The sequence below is a fragment of the Scardinius erythrophthalmus genome, assembly GCF_964197995.2.
Source record: "Scardinius erythrophthalmus genome assembly, chromosome: 6".
NCBI classification, from domain to species: Eukaryota; Metazoa; Chordata; class Actinopteri; order Cypriniformes; family Leuciscidae; genus Scardinius; species Scardinius erythrophthalmus.
The window spans coordinates 13036663-13053376 of NC_138226.1; the positions used below are offsets into that span (position 1 = coordinate 13036663).

At 37.5% G+C, this 16714-nt stretch overlaps 1 protein-coding gene across 1 annotated transcript in view; it reads left to right on the forward strand.

The window, feature by feature from the left end:
• The window catches only part of LOC308692837 (neural cell adhesion molecule 2), a gene marked incomplete at its 5' end in the record, with an annotated part of 70737 nt that extends 65984 nt beyond the window's left edge, over nucleotides 1-4753 (forward strand). The window contains one exon of the mRNA XM_081369245.1: nucleotides 2987-4753. Coding sequence (XP_081225371.1) covers nucleotides 2987-3101 — 115 coding nt within the window. The 3' untranslated portion in view covers nucleotides 3102-4753. The remainder of the gene's footprint in view (nucleotides 1-2986) is intronic.
• Nucleotides 4754-16714: the final 11961 nt, after the last annotated feature.

A 16714-nucleotide genomic window follows, 5' to 3' on the forward strand; every position in this document is an offset into this window, starting at 1 on the left:
CTAACCCATCATTTCACCAACAAATGGAAGTTTTATCAGAAAACTAATCAGAAATCACTGGAAACAGCGTTGAAAACAAACACGATAAAAGCGGCCGTTTGCTAGCTTTTTTTGTTTGTTTGTTTAGCAGCTACTTGAATATTTAAAACCCAAGCATCGATGTTTTACCACAGGTTTACAATAAAAAGTGATACGTTGATCATAATGAATTAATTTATGTAAAAATTGCACATTAGTCACTCAGAAATAAATTACCGTTAGGTCTATTTCACAAAAGAAAGAGGACACACTTACTTTTTCAGTCGCGTCTGTTTCTTTAGCCTATCTGGTAACTTAGTTACAGGACATATTTACATTACATTTAGAAAAAATGATAATTTCTACAAATATACGCCATACGACCTGAGGAGCTTTAGCACTCTCTCGACTCCCATACAGATATTTTCAGTCAGAGAAACAGAGGAAGCTCCCGAAAAAAAAAGTTACTTTATTTTTTGATAGTCCGGTTTAAAGAGACGAGATGTAGGCTATGACAGATAAAATAAAAACATGACTGTGATAGCCTTTAATATTGGTCTGATTTCTTCAAGCGTTCGCTGTTGATTTTTTTACTATGCGTATCTTCAAGCGTTTACTATGGTAACGGCTAGCGCGCATAGTCTTTTGCATCACAAACAGAAGGCATTCAAACATGAACGCGATTTAAATTATTTTATTTTTAAGTCTTTAATGCTGACAGAATCATCTGGCGCTGCCGTCTCCCAACGGTAAACTCCTCCTCTGTTGGTAACCACTCCTCTAGCCCGAGCTGGCCCGCTTTGGCCCAAGGTATTCGACGGGCCAGAAATCCTGGCCGTTGGCCCCGAGTAAGCCCCGATCAAGCCCCGGAAGTGACAGTGGAAACGCGACTGGCCCTGGCACGCACTAGCACGGCCCGGCCCTGGCCCGACAGTGGAAACGCGGCTATTGTTTCCTGTAACTTTAGTTCCCATGTAAATACATGCACTATAAGTCTGAAAATGTCATATGCCATTGCATATAATAAATATTTTAAAGTTCAAAAAAGGTTGCAAACGCAATGCCTATCACTTCCACTTAAGAGAGAGTCTCAGTCAGATATCGGTGGGAAAAAATAACTTGCAGCTTACTTTGCATAAAAAGTAATAATTTAACATCATTAGTTTGTTTTTATAATGAGTTACACTACATGTTACCTTAGAACTACAACAAACAATTTGTTCAGTTGACAGTAAAACATGCCGCAATACAAAGTCCTCAAGTTAGCCAGAAAAAGAAAGGTGTGACAGACAAACAGTTTTGATTTATATGGAGCATGTACGTGAAAGAAATACAGTTCAGAATCAGTTTGTTTACTGTGAATCACTCATTTGAATAATGCAATCTGCTTTTTATTGTTAGTTAAATTGAATGTTTTGCTTCCGATTGGTGCCTTTATGGTTACTGATATCCTGTGTAGACTTTGTCCTTTGGTTTGCAGGGTGACTGATCTGTAGCTATGCATTGCCTGCTGTAAAAACTCAAGTCCTGCCAAGTTTACTTGGCTAAAAGTTCAGAGAGATTAAGGAACGTGATTGTCTTCAGGTTTCGATAACAAGCAGATATGAGCCCCATACCATCCCAAATGCCTTGGCCTGGACTTAAGTAACATTATTACAGAGGAAGGTTCCTTTCCAATGTTATCCCATGTGATGAAGAGTCACACATGGGGCCTTAGAAATAATGCACATATGCGACCAATCCGTCACAGGGCCTGATGCTTACTTTGTGGCCCAAGAGTGTTACACAAATAACCCCCAGAAAACATTAATTTATAAACCTATAGGTTGACATTAAAGTCAACAATAATGTGATGTCAAGTATTCTTGAGTGAAGCCAGATAGCTTGATTTCAACCATTGGGTTATTGCTGTGAATTTTTTTCCAGTCTTTGATAGGTAAGGGTTGAAAAAGTTCATGAGCTGAGCAGGAAAGCGGAAAATGTGTTACTTTTTAATTAAAGATTGCAAAGACAGACATTATTTGTCTTTGAAAATAATATTTCATTATGATAATTTGTTCCTAGTTAAAGAGTTAGTTCACCCTAAAAAAATATTTTAACATTTGCTAACCTTCATGGCATTCCAAACCTGTATGAATTTATTTATTTATTTGTTTGTTTGTTTGTTTATTTATTTATTTAATGTTTGTTTGTTTGTTTGTTTGTTTGTTTGTTTGTTTGTTTGTTTGTTTGTTTGTTTGTTTGTTTTGTCTGTGGATCACGAAATAAGATTTCTTGAAGAAGAAAAAAACTATGAAAGTTTATGGAGTTCCAGTATTGTTTTTGACCCCACTGACTTTAATTGTATGGACAAAAACAGTTAAAAAAAACGTTCATTGAGGTTTGGATGAACATGAGGGTGAGTAAATGATGACATAAGACTGTTTTCACACTGACAGTACCATTAAAAATGTTAGGGTCTGTTAGATTTTTTATTCTTTGAGAGAAATTAAAGCAAATATGCATTAAATTAATTAATAGTGACAGTAAAGACTTTAACATTGTTACAGAAAAAAATCTCTTTTTCACATAAATGCTGTTCTTCTGAACTTTATATTCCAAAAATCCTGGGAAAAATATATCAAATAAATATATTAAATATATTAAAATAGAAAATAAATGTAATATTTCACAATATTTCTGTATTTCTAATCAAAGACATGCAGCCTTTTAGAAATCCTACCGACCTCAAACTTTTGAACAGTAGCCGTAATTTGGGTGCATGGCTCAAACCTGACCCGAAGCCACCTGTTCAAGCATCTCATCGGTACATAAAGTTCCTAAAACAAACCAAACTGTGGTGCCAAATAGACTCTGGTCTGCAAAAAGCCCCCTAAGTCTGAACCACAATGGCTAGTTGTCAATTGAAAATGTGTTTTTGACCACTCTTTCAAACTTACCACTGTGCACCTTTCTTCTCTTCCGACAGGAAATTGCCACTGAAAGAGGAAAACGGCAAGGAGACTCTGAAACCGGACACGATCGAGATCAAAGTTCACGGTGACAACAGCCGACACATGACACAGGAGGACAGTAAAGCGTAATGGAGGCCCTGCTATCCTCTAAAAAAAACATGCAAAGTGAGCCACCCAGAGACCAATAGCAAGCAAACTAATGAGAATACAAGCAAGAACACGCCAACCAATTGTAAGATCGTTTGTTAGAGACTCCTCGTCCGGGGTATCAGAAGAGGCCACGCGATAACTGCTTTGTGAAACATTTTTCGGAGGTTGCCGCTCAACAGACAGGCTCCCGTTTATTTGTGCTTGTTCTCGCTTCTTTTTGGGCTTCTTTTTTTTCAAGGCTTTGCTGTTGCTTTGAGTCTGATTCTTTGTTACTTGGAGGTTGGGTCTACGCCGTAAGCTTCACGTTTTCTCTTGCTCTCATTCCATCTTTCTTTGGAATCCGGCCGTTGCACTTTTTCAGCGTGGTTACTCAAAAAAATCGCTTCTTATTGCGTCACTCAAAATTAAGCGTGTGGAAATCCCCCACTTTTTTGCGGTCTGTGTTGTAGTTTTGAGTAACTGTTTGGGTAATGTTTACTTTCTAGCCTTTTTGCCACTAAATGTCTCACCCAAATGCAAATAAATTACAGAATGCTCAGAAGCAAAGCAAGGATCAACCACACTTGACCCCAAACTGAGTACATGGTACATGGGTACATGGGTGGCGCTGACACAGGTCCAACTTGGCCTAGACGATGAATTACTCATAGATTACAAGTGTATTTGTGGATGAAAATATGTCCTTGTTTCCAACACTGTTGTTTCATCAGAATCAGAGGAGCATCGTATGTCATACTTTCTTGTGGAGATATCTTGGAAACAAACAAAAAAAGAAAGTGCTTTTCCTTTAGAACCGTGTGAAAGTTTGTACGTGTGTGCGTCTGAGCATGGCCGTGTTGTTGTGGGGATGTGTTTGGATGTGTGTGATAGCGAGCATGGAGTGTAGAAAGATGAAGAATGACGTAAAGAAAGTAGAGGTTGCCAAGTCTTAAAGGATTAGGAAATATGAAAAATATCTATTCAAGTGTGCTGATGTAAATACTTGTTATTTCTTTGGAACATTTCACAACAGAAAAAAAAATATGATTCATTCCAGGTTCTGTCTTAGCGTCACACATAAATGATGACAAATTATGTGCATCAAAATTGGCAATCAATGTAACGGTTTTCTGTGTAAGTGATGTTATCGAGAGCTAAAGAAATGCAGGTGGCCAAGAAGGTGGGTTCAGATGAATCACAAAGGTGTTAGCTATACAATTTGTTTTGGTAATCAAATCCATGCCATTTTTGGATAATTTGAGCAAGGAAGCTTTGGTTTTATGAGAGATCAGGGGTCTGCAGGTGATCAGGATCTTTGTGCTGCAGTAATAAGGATGGAAATGGCATTCTGCTAGACGCATGCTCATTTTACCAATCAGAGTTTGAGAAAGAAGTCTTGATATCCATCTGAATGTTCAGCATATTCACTTTGGTTTGGGCCAGCTAATTTCTCCAAAAAACTAAAACTTTTGCATATATTTTTCATAAACACCAGGCTCTTCACATTCAGCGCAATAGAACATTGTGGAATGTTGCCAATTTCTTTTCAGAAGTCTAAAGGGAGCACTCCATACGCCCAACTGTACTTGTGGAATTCTTGTAATCCAGTGTAATTTTTCTTCTGTAAATAAAAGTGTCCCAATATTAAAGTTTAAACCATTTGGACTCTGCTTTTTAAAGCATATAGCACACATTTTTGTTAAAGAACACTTTCATAGTCTTTGATAATTATACAAGACATGGCTGTGTACCAAAACCTAGTGAGCTACCTAGAAAGTGAAAGCTCACTGGGTTTTGCAGCACAGCCATTGAATATGTGGTGTGGGAAATGAATGTAGTTGAGATTCAATGGTCCTTAAAGGTTCCTTTCCTTGTCCTGGAGCCGGTGACCTGTGGAAATGAAGAACGAGACTGGAACATCCATGCCTGACCACGTTTGAAAGAAACCATCTACGTTTCCTTCGGGGTTCCTGTTGTCTGCTGCACTTTGAAGTGTAAGTACTGGAGAGCTAATGCAGACTCACCCGGGCATTGGTGTCCTCTGCCATGGCTATCCACTAAACACACATGGTCTGTAATCAGGGTGAACACAGTAGATAATGACTGCCCAACCGAGAACAGTTTTGAGGATGCAAACTGATCTTTCCATAATAATTCACTCAACCCTCTCAGGCTTTTCTAAATGGGTCTGATATTATGAATGAGCAAATTAAATGGTATTAAATGCAAGCACATGGGACATTTTATGGTTAACATGGGACAGTTGCTTACCTTTTTTCCTCTCTTTTTACTAACCCCAAGGTTGTGCTAGTCTATTCAAAAGCTAGTTCACTTCTTGCACAAATACCTAACTGGGAGACCTGGTGGGTTACATGTTCCCTGCACGCAAGGGATGAACATGCGCATGAACATGCATTTATCTGTGCTGATGAGGGCTTGCATTTTATACTAATATACAAATCATGGTTTAAGGTGTGATGCACATTTTCTGTTGTTCAGCCGATTTTCATGGGCAAAATAAAGTAATTTCAATAAGAATCCCTGTGATGGGGAATTTTGTGTAAAGGCGAAAGATTTTCCCATTCAGATTTCGCAACAGGTTCAAGTTGGTCTCACAGATTTGCCACATTGACCAAAGGAAAGCTGCTTGGTTTGATAATGAATTACGTGTGTGTGATGTGTGCTTTGTGTATCGCTACACCATTTAAAATCGACAATGAAATTTTGCTAATGTGACCACCCCTTGAAGGTACACTGTGTAGGAATTTCTCCCATCTTGCGGTAAAATTGTATTTTGCATTCAAACAAGTAGTGCTCTCTAGCGCCTCACTTTTTCAAATGCGTGTTGCAACTACGGTAAGTGTTATGTACCAAGAAGCTATGACAACATGTCTTCCAATAGCACTTCATCAAGTTTAACTATACATGTTCTACTGTTATGCTGCCTGTATAATGAATTACACAAACAAGCAATGAAAAAAAAGCTTGTAATTTAGACCGTATTGACTTACCTGCCGAGAAGAAAGCAGGCAACTTCAGCGTCCCTTTCAAAGTCTTTTTTCTTCATTAGCTCTTTCCAACTGGGAAAAGCTATCCCGATATTTACCCTCGTTTTTTGAATTCGCCGGTCACGTTTCCTTTTAAATTAGATTTTTTGCTTTTTTGGCGACAAGGATTCCTTCTCCTGTGGCTCGGCATAAGTATGATCCTGCATTATGAAGTACCTTGCAGTTCAGCCTTTCAAATTTGCCGGGGCAGTGACAAGTGCCTCTCACTGATCTCCTTGTCCGTTACAGCTGGGTTCAGTCACGTGATGCTAGCTCTGAACGGAAAAGCGTTGTGGAAACGCTTTGAGGTAGTCTAGTGCTTTTTATCCCTCTCTGCTATTATAGTTTTTCAAAATGGCGGAACGACATGGAACCCTCCTTGGACTTACCCGTCCAATGTAAATAAAGATAAGAAATTCCTCGCTTACGAGGATAAGTCAGATAATTGGCAGAGGTAATTTTACACCAATGAGGACATATTTATGAATAAAAACATTGATTTTAGCTAATAAAATAGCTAAAAACTACACAATATACCTTTTAAGAAATCTGCTACCCATGTAATACAGGAGTCAAAGCCTATGAAGGAAGAAATTTATTAATGCCTTGTGGAGTTTGAAATTCTATTTTTGGGCAAATGTTCAATGAGAGAGAGCTGTTGCAGTTTCCATGTAGTATGTCCAGTGCTGTGAAAAAGTATTTGTTTATTCTGTATTTTATTTTATTTTTTCTACTAAGATAAAGATTCCATACTTTTCCTTGAATACCAAAGAAATGAAAGATGCACCAAACATTTGTGCCCATTTTACATCCAGATTATGTAGTTATAAATTAACACATCCCAAAACTGATCACATAAAATCAGAAATTCAAGGGCAGTTTTCTTTTCACAAGACTGTAGATATTAGTGTTAAAAAGCTTATAAGGATTTAAGATTATTAAAAGGATACAAATCGATTGTGTATGTTCTCTCTCACTTTGTTCTCAAGCCTATCCATTTAAGCTTTTTTATAAAAAAAACAGCCAATAATTTATTGTGAATAGTCTGGTCTTTGCTTTTTTCCTCAATATAATATCCTTCAAAGTTTCATACAGCGGTCAACAGACTCAAAATGGCATAATTTGGAGCACTTCTAAAAAGCCTATGTGGTTACAAAATGATCCTGTATCTTTTTAAAGAGTGAATTAGGAACTATTCGCTACAGTTGTTTGGGTTCATTTCAAGACAGCTGTCAAGATATCTCTCTGGCAGTGGGGGAATTAGAGCTAGATTACAATGTTTATTTGTATTGTGTTTCTCTTTAGCTGAAACTGTTATTGCTTCTGTTGTTAATGTATTTCAACCAAAGACATGCCTTAAGGGAGTTCTCGATAACAGCCTGGACATAGCGCTGAGTAAATACCATACGGCTACAAGCATTCGCTCTGCTTTTACTGCTGTTTTAAATGGCTTTGCTTTTGCCCTAATTACATTCTTGCCTGATGTAATTAGCTTAAAGAAACAAACGGATACCTGTGCCTAATTGCATTTATAATTGATTTTTACAGCCATTTAAGAAAATTGTCATTTGGAAAAAAAAATCAGTTATTTTAAGCAACATTTTAGCATTTAAATGACAAAGCAGGCCATAAAATGAAAGCACAATGAAAGAAACAAGCCCGTTTTTTTGTCCTGTTTTCACAGCAGTATGACAAAAGGACTTATTACTATCAGTGCGACCCAGTGTGAATGACTAAACATAATGACAGATGATAGCAATAATGATAAAACCTCAGAGGGCTTACTGGGGGGAAGCTACTACATCACCTATATTGGTATTTTTATTATGTATTAGAAGTGATTCAAATATATGAATGATATGATTTAACAATAACCTTTCTTGACCCAGCATTTACTTAATGTATTCCTCGCCTACTGACTACATAAATCATGTTTATATGGCCAGCTTTTATCCGTTTATGGTTGCAGCGTTTGTTCGGTTTGAAATTGATCCGTTTGAAAAGATTTATGGGGATATTCAACTTAATTTGTCACTCGGAATTGAAAGAGTAACTTATCTAAAAAAAGTACACATGATTTATTTTCCATGATTTATTTTCTAGCAGTCTTTTTTGAGAAACACGCACAAACACAAGCTGTCATGCTCATATTAATAGAAACGTAGAATGCTAAACGTAGAATGACGTAGAATGCTAAACTGAAGCGCCATGCTCGGCGAACAAATCCCTGGCTAAGCCAGAGGGGTGCAGAAAGCCTTCTGTAATCTGCACACAACCAGAATCATCCAGTGAAGTCAGCCACCATTTTGGGGCATCCCACTTATGATTAAAAAGCAGGCGTGTAAGTTCCTGAAAGATCGCGAGGCAGTCTTTAGCAACACTTTCCTATAAATGCATGCATGTGTGTCTGCAATCTAGAAAACTTACAAGCTCTCACACACCTGAATTTATTCTTAAAGCAGCGAACATGTGAAGCGTTGCCGGAATCTCTGCAAACTTCAGTGAGCAAATTCTGCACTAATCCTTTTGGCAGGTGCTCCTCCTTCCTAATCTGCCTGCTCTCAGAATCTCCCATGATGCCATGGGTTGCTTGGTGCACCTCCTCACCTGCGATAAGGCGCGCCTGAGGGACATGCTGAGATAAATGCTTAATAATTAAAGAGATGGAGAGGCGTGTCAAGGGCTCTGTGCGGTTAATGCCTCACAGGCTGTGAGGATGAGAGTCTTACAGCCACAGCCAGAACACGGCTCTCTCAAACAGATGGGACAGGCTCCTCTCATTCTCTACATCCATCTCTCTGTCTTTGTAGCTCTCACTCTCACCATCTGACCATCATTAAAACAAATTTGATTTATTGTATTAACAAATTAAAAGTGCTCAAAACACATTGAACATACACTACCATTTAGGGTTTGGGGTCAGTAAGAATGTTTCATGTAAAGAAGTCTCTTATGCTGACCAAAGCTGCATCAAAAATGCAGTAAAACAGTATTGTTGTGAAATAGTATTACTATTTAAAATAACTGTTTTCTATTTTAATATATTTTAAGATTAAATGTATACCTGTGGTGAATTTTCAGCATCATTACTCATTACAGTCTTCAGCGTCACATGATCCTTCAGAAATCATTCTAATATGCTGATTTGGTGCTAAGAAATCAAAACTGTATGATTATCATCAATGTTGAAACCAGTTGTGCTGCTTAATATTTGTTTTTTTCAGTATCTTTTGATGAACAGAAAATTCAATAAAAGGTGAAATTGAAATAGGTGGGGTTTTTTTTGTAAAATTATGTCAGTAACATTTTATTTTGATAGTCCCTTTTGAACATTTTGTTGACTAATAAGTAGGTTAACTTTCCAACTACATGTCAACTAACTCTCATTAGAGTATTAATAGACTGCTTAATATCAGCTAACTCTTTATTGTGATGGTCCTCCAACAGACATTCTACTGACTATAAAAAGTAGGGTGACCAGACCCCGAAATCTAAAGCCCTATTCGCACAGGATAAGTATTACCTGGTGACCTCTAGTCATTTGTAATAATTGCGGAGGTTGTCTGTGATCTTAATCCCGTGCGAATCGGCCATGTCTGTAATTTGTAAAGTAAAAATTCCCCCGCAAATGACCTACCATATTTCGCAGAACACCGAGGTCCTGTGATAATATTAGTCCCGTGCGAATCGGCATCTCTGTGATTTGGCGGGGTCGTTTCTAATTTTTTCAAGGTTTTTGTTTCCTGTGCGCTTTTTTATCCATCTTTCGCGAACAATGGAGGCTGCGTTTGAGTGTTTTAATAGTATTTTGGGTGCTGGGTCATATCGCTATACACCATATACAGTTTGCAGAAAGAAAAGCCGAGAACCATGATTAGATGGAGATGAATGATATGAATGAGCGGTAAGGAACATTCTTCTGTTTATGATATATCATACAGCTAACGACAAGACACTTACAAGCAATAGCCTATTGACATCATATCCGGGAGATAAATCAGTAAATTCGAGTAAAATCACAGGCTTCGCTTATCCCGTGCGAATGCGCCATACGAAATTCAGATGTGGGTGGGTAATTTCTAAATCACACGAGGTCCCCAGATAATACTAATCCCGTGCGAATAGGGTTTAAGCTGTTGTCCTGAATCCCGAATCCGGGCCTAATTGTCCCGAGAAATGTACTAAAGCAAAATATTGAGTAGTTATTGTTTGATAAAACATTAAAAACCGTCCGTGGAGGTTGAGTCGTCCTGCAGCCAGCCCTCGCCGGCTGCTCATTGGCTGCAGCATCTTTTTTTCTTTTTTTGAAGTGTTTTTTTTTTTAAAGATACTATAGGCGCGAATTTATATGCATTGATAAGCGAGCGCAAGTTGCCGCAGTCGTGAGGACAGTGAATGTGCAGGCAGCCAGTCGTAAAAGAGTGATTGATTTGGTGTGCAAAAAAATACTTCGGCCTAATGTCTGATGTCGGGTTACACAAAGCAGATCATCTACACAATTATTTAGTTTTCTTATTTAATGACCGGCAATTTAGTTGTAATAATAATTTTGGCATGAGGCTTATTAGCGTTAGGCTAGCCTGAAAGGTCTGATTTTACGCACTGTTACAACAGTTTTTTTTTTCACAATAACATTTGAGTTCATGATTTTAATGTTGTGTTTTTGTGGCAGACTAAAGACTATTGACAGACTGTTGATCTTTGAATAAAAATATGTTTGGTTCAGGTTTGAAATTCCTTATCTTTTATTATAGGCTATGTAGTCTAATATCATAGTAGGCCTACCCCACCAAAGCAACCGATCCTCCCCATCCCGTCCCGAATTTCAGCCAATCTCATCTGGTCACCCTACAGTATTTGCAGCACAGTTACATTCTCTTTATGCTAAAGGTTAAACATCAAAGAGAATTTGTTTCATGTAAAATAATTGTTATCACTGTTATCTTTTTATTGAGACCTGGTAGGTGCCCTCTAAATGTCAGTAAGTGTCTGTTAATCAAAAGCCCTGGGGTTCTCAGTAATGGAGTGTAAGCTGTCCGTCAGGAGCTAATGCATTCAGAAGCTCAGTGTGATGTCATCAACATGAAGGGCAGAAAATAATGAAGCAATAATGAAGCCTCTGTCTCTTAATCAGAGCAAGCAATCAGATTTATGTCAACACATGTCTACCTGTTTATTTATGTGATTATCTATTTTGCAGCTAAATTTACTTGCGCCTAGACTGCTTTGGGCGAATGCGAATCAGAAGGTCAATGCAAATAATGAATGGATTTTTATTAATGACGTTTAAGGAAATGAAGACAGAAGAGAGGGCCTAATATAGGCTAATGGATCAATCAATTGAAGCCAAGCGCACAGTATTCTCGACTGAAAGTTGATGCCCTGCATGCATTTAAAGACTCACAGTTTCTTGTTTTCTGTCGTGTTGATGCGTATATTGCAGAAGTAATCGCAAACTAACTGTGTCAATTACAAGATATTTCTCGTCCTCCACAGCGAAAATCCTGGAATACATTCGGAAACTTGCTTAAAGCGATGGTTAGGGAGAGATTATGTTTTACAACATTTTACCAAACCGCTATACGGAGGCTTGTTTTTGCCCTGATTTGCACAAAATGGGGAAAAGAAGGAAAAGAGAAAAAATATTTACATTTAATTGGTCTGTGAGATTTCAGCAGGTTTGTGTGTTTGTGCTTGAAAAGCATATGTAATGAGTATTTTAGTTGTACACTTGAACACTGAGAATTCGCCAATGATTCTTTTCAGAACTATAGATTACTGAAACGCTGAGTAAATGTTGAATTTTTGAGACCATTTGACCCACAAATAGTTACACTTTGGAGGTTACTAAAGTAGAAATTGGGGGGGGGGAAAGCACTAGAAAGGTTAGACCTTGCATCAATGTCAACACAGAAATCTGGTTGTACTCTGACAGAGAAAGAGTAGGTCTGTATATTTTTGGTATGAATATGAATGGAGTTAGTCGTCCATGCTTTGCTAATGAGACACTGGGAGCAGCCAGAAGACAGAACTAATTAATTATCTGCTGACATTTATGGATAATAACCTTATGGTGCATATCAGACTTTATGAATATACATGGGTACATGTACATGAACAGAGCATTACCAGACTGCTAGATAAAATGAAAGAACACAAATATACACATCAGCTTAATACCCTGTTGGGTACTATGAACAATGTCAAGTGTCCATCACAAATTAGCTCTTCACCAGATTGCATTGCGAAACATCTTTTACCTAATCATTCAATGCTTTTGTTTTTTTGTTTTCCAGTAAAAATATCTAGGCTAAATGCCAGCTATACAGTGCATTCTTGAATGCCTGGTTCTTATTGGTTGATAGAGCCATCTATCAGTGGTCAGATGTTTTGCAGCTGGCAACGAGGTAGACCGCTTTAAACACTTTCTTCAAGCAATCACTTGGATTGTGTCTGTTCCATGCAAATGCAATGGTCGTCATCTTGCGTCTCAGTAATCGATTCTAATTCAGAGGACTATTAAATATTACTGTATTTTTTTTTAGTGTTTATCTTGATTAAAGGGGTCATGAATTAAGAAATAAATTTTTCCTTGATCTTTTGACATAAGAGGTAATTGTACTATAAATATATCCTGTAAGTTTCTGAACTCAAAATGTTCTCGTTAGTCCAAAAACTGGACTGTTTTTTTTATTGAAATAAAGCTGCCAAAATGACTTGTTTGGGATTTTGTCTCATTATGACGTAATAGTGCGACTCACTCTGCAGATCAACACCTACTTTTACAGCTGCCTCTTTAGCCCCGCCCACCGATTTGCTCATGTCATGTAGTAGTAAATATGGTTTGAGGCAGACGCAAACACTCCAGCAACAAAACAATAGATCCCTCTGTTAAGTGCCAAGTTGTGGAAAAACAGTCTTTGCATTGCAATCCTTGTGATCCAAACATTAAGAAAGTGTGAATGGACTTCATTTTCCAGTCGGATCGTGTCAGTTAGACACGACGGACGAACGATTTTACTGTGGGTTCGTTTTAAAACCATACACAGTTTGCAGGCTTTTAAGAGAGACTGAAAGTAAAAGATGGTGCAGTGATGACTATATTGGATCCGACAGTAATTTTGCAGCACACAAGTGTGAGTAACAATGTTTTTACCATGTGTCACTTTAGCTTTTTGTGTTACAGATCTTTTGAGTATTTATAGCCTGCTGATCTTTTGAGTATTTATAGCCTGCTGTAGAAAACTGTCAAACTGTGAATAGTTGTGATTTACTGTTCTTTCCTTTGTTTTTGAAATTTATGGTTAATGCAGAGGGTTCCCAGATATGGAGGAAAAGCACGTGGAGAACGCTGCTTTTGTTATTGTTTTGATGGAAGCCATCGCTGTAATCCTGAACAAAAGATTCAGTGAGCGACATTTTTGTTATCAGTACGACAGCGAAATTACGTTTCATTTGATTTAAAACACAACACTGCAAATAACAATGTAGGCCTATACTGTACGGTTTTCACTTTAAAAACGAAAAGATGAACAATGAATAGCCTATAAGAAAGTCATTGCATGCAACAAACAATGGTACATTCAATTATAATTCTGTTTAAACAAAACACCGCAAGTTATCCTGTTAACTGTAACTGTGGGAACTCCAAGTACTTATAAAGCATATGTGATACATGTTTCAACACTGTAACAAGATTTTTTTTTTTTTTACATCGGGAGTTTTCAAATGAATTCCACACGTTTAATGGCGGGGACGTTGAAAATTTACTTCCAAGTTTTGACCGCAGCACGCCTATCAAAATGGAATGTTTGAAAAAGAGTGTCAAAAACAGGGTAGAAAATAGCTTATTGCTTCTAAATTCGTATGTTTTTGATGTAAAATCTTGATACATTATAAGTGGACCTCAGTGAACATTATAAAATAAAAAATCCAAGCTGATTTAATGAACTATTAAGATTCACTCAGAAAACATATTTATTTGTGCTTAAAAATCCAAGGTACACATCTTAAAGGGATAGTTCACCCAAAAATTTGGTCATTATTCACCCTCATGTTGTTCGAACCCCGTAAGACTTTTGTTCATCTTCGGAATACAAATAAAGATCTTTTTGATAAAATCTGAGAGCTTTCTATCTCTCCAAAGCTACGCAACTGAAACTTTGACGCTTCTAATCCATATGAATTGAGCGGTTTAGTCCAACTTTTCTGAAGAGACTTGATTGCTTTATATGATGAACAGAATTAATTTAGGCTTTTATTCACATATAACCGCTCAATTCATATAGATTCGTTTTATGATCTCTTTATGAACGTTTTGAAGCGTCAAAGTGGTAGTTGCTAAGCTGTCAACAAAAGGACAGAAAGCTCTCAGATTTAATTTAAATATTTTCATTTATTTTTCGAGGATGAACTTAAGTCTTACAGGTTTTTTTTATTTTTGGGTGAACTATCCCTTTAATGCAAGGTCTAACGTTTTTAACAGTTGACTTCTTTTAACTTGGGCGCTTCTTTATTTAGACTATGACATGCTTAACACGCTACAATATGAAAAACAATGGAAAACCAGAGCAGTTGAATGCAAAAACGTGTGAACCATCCCAAATGTAAAGTAATTGCACAGTATCCCTAAATTGACTTATATCAAGACTTATTTTCAGTGCATAAATCATGAATTGTGTAATTTTCTTACCCCATTGACATAATTCCAATTTTTTTTAGTTTGATTAAATTTTAGTTTTATGTAAGCATGGGAAAGAATAGGCTACCATGTAAGATTTTTGCAGTGCAGTGTTTTTAGTGTATTCTGACCTATTTTAAAATGCCTTTTTAAAATGACATTTACAATTCAATTCCCCACTATTGAAGTGTTAAATGGTCATTTCACATTCTAGGCCCAAAGGGTTCTATCACATGGCAATAATAATTCATCGGGTCATTAGTCGCAGAAGCCCCTCAATCACGGCTGTACCGCTGCTGTCAGCATGTCCAGCCGCTCATGAACATCAGTGCTTTAGGTCCAGGGTCCACGCAGAGGCTAATGGAAGCATGCAGCTATATTTCCCACAGGTTTTCCAGAGGTTGTCCTCATTCACAGGCATCCAGTCACCCCCCGCTATCAGGAATACAACAGCTCATTAGCGTCTGCCTGCTTTTAATGAATAAATCTGCATACGCTAATTACGTCTGATTGTGTCTATGTGGTGCAGTCGCAGGCTGACTGATGGTACGGGGAAATTGCCGTAATATAGGCTGTCTGACTCACAATCATGTTTATGATTATGAAACACATGTTGTCTTCTCCACACGCCAGATACCGGCAGCGCATTGTAACACTGGTTATGTTGGTTTGTAATAAGCTAGCAGGTGATTCTTATTCCGGTCACTCTTGGCGACTACACAGATTGCATTTTAAAACCAATAAGGTTTGATGAAATTGCATTTGGTCATGACTGCCATATGCAAGTTATTACTTTTAATCTCGTGCATGAAATTTCTATGGGATACATATTCGAGATAAAGTTTGATCGCGTTTGTATCAGTGTACTGTTGTGGTAACCTGGTATAAGGGGTTGCTGGTACAGTTTATGAGTATTGGAGATGGGTCTCTCCAGCACCTGGTAATTGCTCGGCTAACACTGTCATTTTCTTTTTCTAAGCGACACAGTCGATAAATCAAATAAATGAGGCCTTTGTCGAGGTTAGATGTGTTGCACAGTGCAGAGTTCAGCCTTTTCTATTGTCTGAGATTTCTAACAAACACCCCACCATTGATCTTTTCACAGTACATCAATAACCGAGAAAGGGGAAGAAGTAGTTGTGTTCATACTGTGTAGAAAAGTATAAGGAAAATCACTTTCCTTTGTTTCTTTACAGTAAGTGCACTGCAGTAAAGGTGCTTTTAAAAGTTGTTTTGGAAAAGTTAAAGCATTCTGTGAAGGTTAGTCATGGTATGTGATAAAAGTGTGATAACGTTATTTTAAGAAGTAGATGCAACTGATTACAAAAGATGTTTTTGAACTTAGTAGAGCGTTTCTGATTTATGAGATTGAGACGTGAGATCCTTAAAGTATGCTGACAGTACATGGTAAATAAAGGATATTTCCGATCACATTCAATAAGGGTGTCATGGAATTTCCAGAACTACTTACAGTAGCAAATGTCATATTTTTGTCTCTCAAAACACTTTTTTTAATGCAGCATTTCATTTAATCAAGCACTATCTCAACCAACACAAATAAGCTTTGGGATTTAAAATCAATGAAGGTTAAATGAGATAATAATTAAATATTTGAAACTGCCTTTGCGATTTATGAAATATGATTATCATAACCAGTGACATTTTTTATATATCAGACGCATTAGATCTATAGCAATGGACAGGTTACAGTCACTCAGCTCCAGTCGCATGCATATAGAATGGGCATTCAGATATTCATAAGAGCTGTAATCTTTACTGTCAGGCACCCTCAGCACCTAATCATTTGTGAAGCATGTTGTCCATCCTTGAGGCTGTCAGCCTCGAGCAACTCAACCCTCAATTCCACTGGATAGCTTGATTGCTGC